Source organism: Schistocerca americana, chromosome 11 (assembly GCF_021461395.2).
Source record: "Schistocerca americana isolate TAMUIC-IGC-003095 chromosome 11, iqSchAmer2.1, whole genome shotgun sequence".
NCBI classification, from domain to species: domain Eukaryota; kingdom Metazoa; phylum Arthropoda; class Insecta; order Orthoptera; family Acrididae; genus Schistocerca; species Schistocerca americana.
Window position 1 is genome coordinate 106,854,546 of NC_060129.1, and position 12,655 is coordinate 106,867,200.

At 42.9% G+C, this 12,655-nt stretch overlaps 1 protein-coding gene across 1 annotated transcript; it reads right to left on the reverse strand.

Moving 5' to 3' along the window:
- Window positions 1-8,513: 8,513 nt before the first annotated feature.
- Window positions 8,514-10,181, reverse strand: LOC124553329 (ankyrin repeat domain-containing protein 65-like). The gene is made up of 2 exons (XM_047127206.1): window positions 10,176-10,181; window positions 8,514-8,840 (listed from the first exon to the last, which is right to left on the reverse strand). The coding sequence occupies exons 1-2, from the start codon at window positions 10,179-10,181 to the stop codon at window positions 8,514-8,516; spliced, it is 333 nt and encodes a 110-aa protein (XP_046983162.1).
- Window positions 10,182-12,655: the final 2,474 nt, after the last annotated feature.

The following is a 12,655-nucleotide window of genomic DNA, read 5'->3' on the forward strand; positions in this document are numbered from 1 at the left end:
CTCGTAATGTAATTGCTTGGAAACACAGTGCTTGGCTGCTGTCTGCACTCCAGTTGCAAATATCTGACTCCAGTTGCTGAGAGCCCAGTGCAATGCTCCAGACAGCGAGCAAACTGTTTTATACACACCACTGAGTGAGACACTGTTTTGAATAAAAGTGACTTGGACCGAGGATGTGGTGAAATATGCCTTTAGCAAAATGTTTTTACATTATCGGATATATTATTACCCGTATGCAGTTCATATTACAACATTTATTAATATTGTCAAAGGAAGACACCGATACCAAAGTCTTCCTCTCACAAACGTCAGTGAAATAATTGACAGACATGAAAAAACCCTCACAGTGAAAATTAAACAATCTTTAATGAAAAATCTCAATTTCCTTGATATGGCTGTCTAATTCAACAATGAAACTAATGTAACTAGCGCGACTGCAGTGCCACTAAATAAAAAAATGTTACCTTAATTACTCTTTTCTGAAGTCCTTACACCTCATTTCATTCTGAACCATTAATCGTATCTCTCTCCTCTGTTTCACAGCATTCAAACACAAACCACTTTACTTGAACGCAGGTGCTCTTAACTTTACGCCTGCACTGCCCAGAGTCCCCTGCTCGGCGTCTCAACTCACAACTACCCTCCTGACGCTGGCACTCCAGCGCCCCTCTCTCTCCCCGGCAGCGACGACAAACACGTGGACACCCTCCAGCGACGCAGCTGCTCCTCCCTTCTTCCGCTTGGTAGGTAAACACACCTGGTTTGACACTGTTCATATGGGACCCTGCTGCCTCAAATGCTGTCTCCTGTTCCTTACCAGCAGGTTAATGAGCGCCACGTCGCTGCCGCCATTTATTCTGATATCGACCGCATTTTTAAAATTTTTTTTTTGCCAAGGAAAGATGCCCAAATTAAGAGAAATAAGTACTTCCTTCTAGCACTGGATAAGTAATTACATGTGGTTAACATTTTTTAATATTACTCTCTGCAACGTCAAAGGCTATTGTCTACAGCTTCCTATTTTGAAGTAACGGGGGGTATTCTCCTGTTCTTTATCAGCATTTAACGGACGTCTTTTAGTCTACTCTGGCGATGACTGCATTTTATCTGCAATGGAAGATGCTCTACTCGAACAATCTTTTTGAGAAGTAGTGATCGTGAGTACTCGTTACTTTCATTTTATAACAAATTACATCTGATTAACGTTTTAAACATTACATTCTGCTGCCTCAGAAGTTTTCTACAGAGCCCCACATGAACTGTAGTAATGGCACTGTCCTTTTCCAGCAGGTTATGAATGTCTTTTGGCTGCCACCATTTCCTCTGCCAACAACTGTGTTTTATTTGCAAAGTGAAGACGCCCTGCCCAAAAGCACACTTTGAAACGTACAGACACCAGTACCTCCTCCTTTCATTTGGTAAGTGATTACATCTGGTTTAGACTTTCAATATTACGTTCCACATATTGAAAATGTTACAATTGTCGTAACGATAATGGAAAAGAAAAACGTTGTAATTTTGTGTCGCGTCACCAAGACCTCAGTGAGTGTCCCTGCAGTTTCTTTGCCTCAGTCTGTCATCAACTGAAGGCCGCGGCAGGCGCCTCTTGCTGACACACTGTGGTGACGTCACAACACCACCGCCACACACGCTGGCCCCGCAATCGAGTGAGCCTGGCCTTGTTGCCTCTCACCGGAACAACAAATCAACACTTTGAAGTCTGGGACTCAAGTATGACACACTAGCACGCCAGACTGGGGTCTTCTGTCGTTTTTAAAAAAAAATCACAATTTACGAACGGTTACAGATAAATCGTTGCACTTTGTCCGTTTCACCCCTGTACATTAAACTTTAAAATGAAGTAACACGTTATAGTAACCAACTCCGCTTAAATTTACACTGTTATCGCAAGTTTATAGCTGAAACAAAGAAAATAAAGTTTTTACAGTAGGGTTTATTATAGGTAGAATGAATATTGGACTTGTTTATGTTTTATAAAAACAAACTGAAACGCGTTTATTAAAAAATATCGCAATACACAACTAATTACAATTTTTTATAAATAATTTGTATACGTAAATGGCTTTCGTGTTGTAATGGTTCTTTATTTAACTGACCATTACGGCACTCGAACTCCAGTTGTCGATACCAGTAATATCGTACTACTTTTCTGCCAAGTAACACACATATTTTTGTGACAATATTCACATTTTTTTTATTAATGTATAGCTACTCTGATGTATCGATATATTACAGTGATATGGTTCTTGTGTGTATTCTTTTCTGTGAGACTGTCATAATCTTTGACTTAATTGTAACCATTTTGGCGCGAATGCGCACAGAGCAGTCTTTGTTTCGCTTTGGCAGAAGTTGTTATTTCTCTTTATAAAAGAACAGTCAAGTCTTGTATTTCGTTAAAGTGGAAATCAAGTATACGAAGATTGATACAAAACTGTTTTCTTGATTTGACAATTAAGAAGAAGTATATGTGAATTTACAAGAAGTTTAATAAGAATGTGGATCGTGAACACCAAGTCAAAAATTACTTCTACCATACCATTATTCTGATCTGGGATTGTTTGATCATTAAGAATTTCCGCAAAAACGCATTTGTTACGTCTTCAAATATTGCTAAAACACAGATCTGGACCTTCTAGCAGTCAAAGTGGAATCACCCTAGAATCAACAAGATGAGCCGTAACGACTTGGACGAAATCTACGTGGGAATCCATTCAAGGTAAGTGCCAAATTAATGACTCTTTTTGCAGTGACCTCATTATTTCCATTCTGACGATACCATCCCAAGTGAATAACTTTGAAGTTGCCCGATAAAGATAACATATGCTGCGTGAGCAACATTATTAATCTGATTTCTAACTTACTTTGCAAGTGCTGGTATATTGTTAGAGCGTGAAACGATTCAAAGCATTCTGCCTTGCACAGCGCAACATCACACACTGGACAACAGTATGTTGTTTCTTTCCGTTTCGACTTTCCAGTTTCTTTTTTAACTTTGTCACCACACGCTTTACACCATCTCCACGGCCTCGCTTTGCTGACAGTTGGAGGAATTTTTCTTCCAAAATGTCGCCCAGTTAGTCTGTCGCCTGCAGTCGAAGGCTTCGCCCATACTTGTTCCTTTCCAGCCACCGTGGCCAGTGTTTCTCCAGTTAACACACATGAGTTTATCTGGAGGACATGGCTGCCTGTATAGCATTTTATACATGACTGTTTACTATTCCCCAAATGAAAATTCTGTAGATAAGTAAGTCGTATCTAGGACTTGCCAACATGTTTTGTATTATTTACTGTCTGATATATGTCACGTGAACGAATTATTTTTTTGAATGATGTAGTGAGAATTACTAATTATTCTTACACGTTTCAAATAATTCAAAATGAAATTCACGCTTTACTTCAATCCTGTAGGCGACATTTGTAACTAATTTCCGAACACCGGATTTTGCAAGATTCAGCCGCGACTCACTCGCGTTACGGAAGAAGCGTTTGTACCGAGCAATGAAATGTATATTCACCGATGTCATGTGGAGCGAGGTAGACCTTTTGCTTTCACAATTACAGTGTCACGGTCGGAGAAGCTGACAGGGGCTGCGTCGTCATCCTGCACGGTTACTCACACCCCGCTGTGGTGTGGAGTCTGTCAGGCCGCGACGCTGACACTGGCGAGGCGTGCGTGCAGTGAGTGCGTGTGGCGGCGCGCCGCTCAGCTGCGGCTTCCGTGTCCAGACCTGCAGTCAGAGTTTGCAGGGCGCCACACAAGGGTGTCGCGCCTTCTGAGTCTGTCGCCCTTAAAATACAATTAAAATGTCCTGCGCTGACGAAGTCGCCTTTTGCCTGTCTCAGGAAATACGGGACTCGATCGCTGAAAAATCTTTCCCTAGCAGCTCTCTTGTTTGATGCGGAGGGAGTGCAGAGGTTTAGAGAGGTGACCACAATCACAACGCCTGTCGCAATTCGTCCTCCCGGCTCTTTTTCTACATCCTTTAGTAACTGTGTCCGTGAACAGTCACTCCCTGAAAAAGGCGCAAAATCTGCATTACGAAACTCTGCACTTGGCCGGTGGCCACCCGAGCCAGAAGCAGAACGGGTACTTCTGCGCATGCGCGGGCGTATCGAATCCCTCTGCTGGTTCTGTGATGCTGGCACCCTTTCTGCCTCCAGACGGCTGTCGCGACGGACCTGTACCGTACGTTTCTGACAGCTCCGTCACTATCTTAATAGTAACTGGTTCCAGAACAGAGGAGCGTTCCGTTCGGACAGCTAGGCCAACAAATTTAATTACAATCAGTGTTCATGTCCACTGTAAGGTACAGTGACTGTCACAACGTATGTGTGAAAATATATCATTTCAGAGGTTCCAAATACGTAAATGAAGTCTAAACATAAATATTAACAATATTCAGGGCCAACATTTTAATCAGAGTAATTTGTTTTGCAGACAAATGACATATACAAATTAGACTGAAATCGACCTGCTCTCTCGCAGGCGAATTGTTCGATGTACTGACTAGCCTCTAATTCGCTCGTGTAGCGTGTGCTTCACATATACATATTTACCAAAAGACGTGGGACATCCTGATTAAAAAATAGACCGATCGTCCATGTGTAACGTCAGTCCCGGATGGCGCGTAAATATTTAAGCGGAATGTCTCAGCGACAGAACATGCAATTGCACGTCTGCTGGGATAAAGTTGGACGTTTTCAGGTGTAAACCCATCCCTCAAAAGAACTGCCGTTGCGTTGTTTATTTCTGCATGGATAGTAATGACAGCTTGAAAGCCAGCTGATGTCCCTACAGCTGCCGTTGAGACTTGCTGCAAAAATAATACATCAAACGTGACATCTTGTATTAAATCATCTAGCGCACTATTTGTAACAGAGGTTGTTATCGAAATAGTGTTTAGTGTTAGTACATCGTGGGCTGCCATTAGACAGATGTAGCGTGCTGTGACGTAACTCCGAAATTGCTACGAGAGTGGGAAAAAATATCTTTGTATTACTGGGACATTAAATGGCAGCTGGACGCTGGTGTCTGCGATCATCACCGACTTTGAAATTGTTGAGTACAACTGTAGCTCTAATCGCTAAACAGTATTACACATTTTATGTGGGAAGTGATCGTCCTGACTTAGTTTCGGCCCCCCTGTCGTGTGGCCGGTCTTTTCTCCGCCGCCGTGGTTAGAACGCCCCTACCGCCTGCTCCCGCCCCGCCGCTGCTTCTGCGCATGCGCGGCCCTCTGCCGGATTCGCTGCCCGCATTCCGCGTCGCGCCCCCACCTGCGAGTTTCCCCTCGGCGACTGCGCGGGCAGTCTGACGCCACCTGTTGCTGTTTGCACGTGCATAACAGTGTTGTAAGCGTTTCTGCCTAAGAGACAAGACCGAATGTTTACACAGGCTTTCGTTACGTAGAGAGTAATGCAACATGTTACAATTATGTTGCTCTTTCTGGAAATAACTGTTTCTTTGGCGTCATTTTTATCGATGAAATTCGGATCTCGGAAATTTCTTTGTTATCTCGTGATCTGGCGTGCGCTGACGCATACTTAAATGAAAACAAGTGCCGTAAACTCATCGCTGTGAAACTGGGCTTGAAACGCAGTTGGTCAGTACACACCTGTCTGAAGCGTATTTCACAATGCTCTTCAACTTCTTCCACTGATAGCCGCGCTGTTGGTGCTGCAGAGGAAAGGAAAGCTGAAGCCTGTTTCTCGTCGCTCTTGCTAAGCACAATAATATTCCCAACTTATTTTCTATTTCTCTTTACGGTCGTATTCAGTGACACTGTAACGCTCTTGTCACAACCGATTCCCCGTTCTACCCTAACAGATTCGAAAAGTTCGGGTCTATTTGTCACTTGCAAGCCTAAGATGCTGTCTTCACGAATCGTTCCTCAGATTAATGGCCCGAGGTAGTTTTTGAGTAAAGCACTTGGGTCAGTTTCTCACGATTCCCTCGCCCTTCCTTCAGTCTCAGCCACCTATGTCGCCCACTGCAGAGGTGGCAGGTTAAAGGTTCCACCTAAAACTGTAACATGGCGAGGAAATGCACGCCAGATGTTCTCCGGGTTTCTTACTTTCTATTCAGAGCTCTTCATGGACGAGTAGTCCTAAGATATTTCTCGCATCGCGACTGCAACAGGAAAAGGCCGAAACAGGTCTCGTACTCAAACTATCCTCCGCCACACACCAGAATGTATCTGAGAAATTATCATATTTCAGACTTTCCAAATCGGTAAGTTATTTCAGAAAGGAGTTATCTTGTGAATTTTGTAGCAGTTTTGACACAAAGCGGGATGCGTTACATTTTATCTTCATTTGCACTACAGATACGATAGCAGATCTGGTGCAGTTATTGTTTACAAATCTGAAGATAAAGATTTACAATATTCAGGACCAATATTTTAAATTGAGTTATCTGTTTTGCAGATAAATGGTATGCATAAATTACATTGAAAACGACCTCCTCTCTCGCAGGCGAATAGTTTGATGTACCGGCTAGCTTGGATTTCGCATCCTGTAGCATGTGCTTCGCATACTTCGGAACAAAATTTAATTTTTAGACTTTTCTGTCGCACTGGACTGAGATTTACGTATTTCGATATCAAAATAAATTTTAGCCATTTCTCAGATACCAACCACACACTTAGAAGCACTAGTTTAAATAAATGCGAACACATTTCAAGATATATGACGTCTGTTTCGACAGCGGATGTCTGCCGTGAGTGCTATTGTGTTTGACGATGCGAAGAACGCAGGTGGAGCTCTGGGCTGTTTTCCGTCTGCTGACGCGTGCCATACCGTTCCAAAGTGCCGTAATAGCAGAGTGCAACAGGTGAATGGCGTTAGGCGCGATCCGAATTTTGGGGAGTCGCCGTTTTTTTAGGACGCTCTAGCGCGGTCACCACTCGCCGTCAGAAAATCACTGCTGATTGCTGCGTGTTGTAGAAGAGTTTGTCCAATTTAATTTTGTGTTGGGTTGTCAACTTTGAGAAACACGTAGTCTTTGTGAAATAAATGAAAATCTGAGAAAAGTCGGAAAATATTGGGGCTTTCGTTGTTAAGCCGACATACTACAGGGCAGGAAGCACGAAATTTGGATTTAGGAGCCCAAAACATGTGATTGTGGAATCACTGAGGAAAGATCTACCGCAGTTTGTTACCAATTGGTATTTTTTGGTCATTGCACGCAGGGTGGCTCTGGATAGTTACTGCTCGATATTTTGCGGTAGGTAACATACTGTTTCCAGCAATTTGTGATCAGCAGTGTAATTGTACAGTAGTGGATTTCTTTTCCTATGTATGCAGAGCGTGTTACATTTATTTATGTTGAGGATCAACTGGCAGAGCCTGAAGTATTCATCAATGCCGTGGAGGTCACTCACCAAGTCAGTATTGTCTCCTGGCGTCGCTGCTTCCTCACAGAGAATGTTAAGGAGCATCCGTGTGTAACGCCGTCACATGAGGGCCACAGAAGCTCTTGTTCAGAATGCAGTCTGCCACTTTGGTCACGCACGGGGATGCCAAGTTTAATTGTATCACAGCAGACAGGGGAATGAATGTTCCAAATGTGGTCTGCTTTCAAAACGTCTACAGAGACGCAAAAGTGTACTTTTTGAAAGTGATGTATATTTCCACTACTGGCTGCATGTCTCACGTAATTGAGTATAACTTCCTGAGAGATGGTAATTTGTTCTGTAAGAGCAGCAAGTGAGGTGTGTGGGAGAGGAATGATTTTAGGTGGTTCCCCAATTCTCCTTATTTGTTGGTGAGCTGGCAAGACGGCTGCAGATGGTGTGAGCATGATGTGGTACGAGCATTGCTACAAATGTGACATTACAATTAAACACAAAAGTACTTGTGCAGTGCACACACAGAAGTGAATTCAGTGTGAAGTCTTAAGTGAAGATACATTCTAAGTGAACAGCTTATATGGCAGTAATCTGAGTATGGCGCAGTTCGCAGTGATGTAATGTAGCACCATAGACACTGCTAGCAATTAGTTTGCAGTAATTAGGTAATGTAGCGGACTGGTGGGAAGAAGTGACTGCTGGGCGACGTGTTACACAACAACCGCTATTCTCGCATTTGTCTCTTGGAAGAGATTAGGTGTTTACGTTTCGAAATACAGGCGGTTGTGAAAGAAGTCAGCTGTAATCTTTTAAGCTGTTTGAATATTGAATGTGGGACCAGAAACACAAGACGGAGAGGGAGAGAGAAGTGGACTTTATGAACGATGGAGTATTTTGCAATTGTTGCTGAGCTTTTGCAAGAATTGCTTGTGAAATGATTTACAGAGTGAATTCTGAAAAGGAAGGTTTGTCACGTTGGTTTACAGATATCCGCTGTTGTTGCAGTAGTTGTGGTGTTACTGGAGTAATTGTGTGGACTTCAAAAGGTACAAATGAATAGAGAAAGCGATCTTTTCTTTCAATTTTTTATTTTAATATTATGTACAATGGAGTACATGATGTCATTTCCTCTAGTAGCACGTATTAACGCTCTGTTAGCATCTCAACGAGCTGCTGATGGTTGCACAGCCTGGCGATGTCCAGGGGGGTCCTCCCTAACTCATCCGCCGCCCCCCTGTCGGCTCCGGCTTGCAGCAACGCAGCCGCCGCTTCTGCGTGGCCCCACCACGCCGCCCAGTGCAGCGGCGTCCGACCCCGCTGATCCCTGGCGTTGGGGTCGGACGCCGCAGAGAGCAGCAGCAGCAGCTGCACCACAGCCGCGTGGCCTCTCTCTGCAGCCCAGTGCAGGGCGGTCAACCCGCCCCCGTCCCTCGCCCCCACGTCCGCCCCAGCCGCGAACAACAGCCGCACCTCCTCCACCGCCCCCTCCACAGCCGCCTCTCTCAGCCTCCTGCCTCGCTCCTCCTCAGAAAGGCTCCTGCACAGAACATCAACACACTTACTCTCTACTATCGAGACACAGACACCAAATGAAAAACTGTAACACCCGCAAAACTGCCAACAATTCTGAATACACTTCTTCTGAGCAACAAGTCACAACTCTAGAAATCTCGCCTCTGGGATACGGGTTAACCAGCGTATTACAGACAGATCCACAGCACTAGCCCATAATCAAAAACTTCAGCCATCTGCCATTAAAAATAGGTGCACTCCATCTCCTAACAAATTCATTTGGCACATTTCCTCATAATTCACTCCACAGATCCGCCTCCTTTCACGTCGGCATGAAGTTGCTACCCAACCCTTCATCTACATTCAAACACACCCCTAAAACTACCTTCTCTGGGTACCTATTCCTTCTGTCACTTAGGAAGAAAACGCTAGAAACCATACATATCTGTAAGAACTGAAATACAATTTCCTCACCAGACAGCTAAGTGATTCAGACCAGTGACATGGAAATTTCCTGACATACCGACAAAAGATGTAAAAGTCACTGCTTCGTACACAATAAGTCGGTCGACATCTTTCAAATACAACAAGGGCACCAGGTCGACTCTCCCTGACACACACACACACACACACACAAACACACACACACACACACACCCCTTCTACACAGTCCTCCTTATCCATTTTCCACTTCTTGTCAATAATTTGTTAAACGTTCATATTTCCTTTTGCCTGTTTTATTTGCTGAATTTTTATAGTTTCTTCTTTTAACAGTTGAACTCAGTATCTCCTGCATTAACCAAGGATTTCTATTTGGCCCTGTTTCTTACCTATTTGATCTTTTTCTACCTTCTCTAAAAGCTACCGATTCATCCCCCAAAACTTTATTCTTTGTTTTTCATTGTCCTAGTTTGTTATTGTGTGTGCTGTAAGTCCATTGCTTCCTTCTCTAACAGTAAGTTTCTCACTTTTTTCGTTGTAACATAACCTGTTGTGTTTGCATCCCAAACATTTCCCCACTTCCTACCTTTCCAAGTTTTGCATCTCATCCTGGCATTCTATTTTTTTCTGCTTTGTTTCACATTGTCTACGGAGCATACTGATTTTTAATATCACCAAGTGCTGCATAATTAATACTATTATCCTGGACACTAAGTATACAATTCGACACTATCAGTGATGTTTTCGGTGTGCATGTAGCACATGTACGTGTGTGTCATATTATATTGCGCGTTTTTAAAATTTTCTTTACTTGTTACTATGTACTTCCTGTGCCAAATTACGCGCTATTACCCGCATGATTTGTATGCACGAAAATTGAAAAATTTCTGTTTGTTGCCTGCTCCTGATATAATTTCAACACTAATTCTCTGTGTCTTCCATGACTGCCACTCGAAATGGGTGTGCTTCAGTTGCCTGCCTGAGGTGCAGGAGGGTTTTAAATGTTCAGTGGATTCCAAAGTCTGTATCTGCAGCTGATTATCTTGGTCAATCAAAGCAGGAAGTACTTGAATCTCTATACAGGAGGGAATCAACATCTACATCTACATGGTTACTCTGCAATTCACACTGAAGTGTCTGGCAGAGGGTTCAATGAACCATTTTCATACTACTTCTCAACCATTCCACTGGCGAATGGCGCGTGGGAGAAAGAAACACCTCAATCTTTCCATTGGAGCTCTGATTTCTCTTATTTTATTATGATGATTATTTCGCCCTACATAGGTGGATGTCAACAAAATATTTTCCATCGGAAGAGAAAGCTGGCAATTGAAATTTCGTAAACAGATCTCGTCGCAAAGAAAACCGTCTGTTTCAGTGACTGCCACACCAACTCGCGTATCATATCAGTGACACTCTCACCCATATTGCGCGATAACACGAAACGAACTGCCCTTCTTTGCACTTTATCGCTGTCCTCCGCCAATCGTACCTGGTAAGGATCCCACACCGCGCAGCAATATTCCAGCAGAGGACGTACAAGTGTAATGTAGGCTCTCTTTAGTAGGTTTGTCGCATCTTCCAAGTTTCTGCCAACAAAACGCAGTCTTTGTTTCGCCTTTCCCACAATATTATCTACGTGGTCATTCCAATTTAAGTTGCTCGTAATTGTAATCCCTAGGTATTTAGTCGAATTGACAGCCCTTAGATTTGTGCGATTTATCGTATACCCAAAATTTAGCGGATTTCTCTTAGTACCCATGTCGATGACCTCCCACTTTTGTTTGTTTGGTGCCAATTGCCACTTCTCGCATCATAAAGAAATTCTCTCTAGATCATTTTGTAATTGGAATTAATCGTCTGATGATTTTACTAGACGGTAAATTACAGCATCATCTGCAAACAATCTAAGGGGGCAGCTCAGATCATCACCTAGATCATTTATGTAAATCAGGAACAGCGGAGGGCCTATGACACTACCTTGCGGAACACCGTATATGACTTCTATTCTACTCGATGATTTGCTGTCTATCAGTCTGAACTGTGACATCTCTCCGAGGAAACCAAGATTCCAGTCACACAATAGAGATGATACTTCATACGTATCAAATTTGATTAATACTTGATGTATACGTGGACAAGGAAAAAAATTCAGGGATTTCCCGCTTAAAAATACGCTTTCTCCCACGTCAAAACACTTTTTCCATCTAAAGTGACAGTATATTTTCCCTCGGAAGTGCAAAAAATTATCAATCCTTTGAATGGTTATGGTTTTGGACATAGGCGTAGAATTTCCTGGCACTTTAGAAAACGAAACTCAGGGAAAAAGTCACGTTTTGGAAACACCTTTGATGTGCAGCAACATGTACGTTGCATATTTTCGTATTACGACAGCACACATTGGAATTCCACCAAACACCGCATGTTACTTTCCGAATCACTGAAATCTAGATAGCGATGCGCTTTTGTAACCCAGTCACAGCTCATGTCACGTGATCTCGCCAGCTCATGACAGCAAGTGTTCAGAGCATAGGACGCGTGATGTAGTCAGCCAATAGCAACATCCCTGTTAAGCAGCGGTAAGACACAAGTTAAGGGCTTACATTAATATACATAGTGTTGCTACAAGAAAAGCAAAGCTTCCACATATAATATTGGTCACTAAGGTTAATAAGCTGCAAGAGAAGCTAGTCTTTCGATATAATGTTGATTTTTGCGCATGTTACACTTTACGATACATCACACAAATGTGGCGGTAAAATTTTTAATACTGACATAAATGTCTGATCTTCAGGGTTCAAAATTCTTCTAAATGGCCATCCTCAAAGTGTTGATTTTTAAATGGAATCAAACACTCTGTGATTTAAGAATTTCATGGTACATCCTCGCGCATAGTCCAACTTACGTTAAAGGATATTTACTTTGAAAGTAACGCTTTTCAACCAGCATTCGCAATATTTTTCCATGACCTGCTGGAAACAGATTCGTTCCAGCAGCTGCCAGAGAGCGCCAGGTAAGAGGCACCCCGAACTTGCGCAGCTAACATGACGTAGGGAGCCCGTATGTACGTACATGTAATTGAAAGATCTTACATTATGTTGTAAAAGCAGTAAGACGTCACAGGGTACTCCAAGAGCTCAGAATTTCGTGAACCATACTAAAATGTGCACATTTAAACTGCAACTTAAAGCGCACATTCGTATGTCCAGATTCGGATGTAAATTTTCTTGGAGTACCAGTGCTGCATTATCTCATGTTTGGTTCTTTATTATGGCATAATGCCGTACGTGCTAGAAGGTGAAAACTCGAAATGTCGTTGTCTAATACTCAAA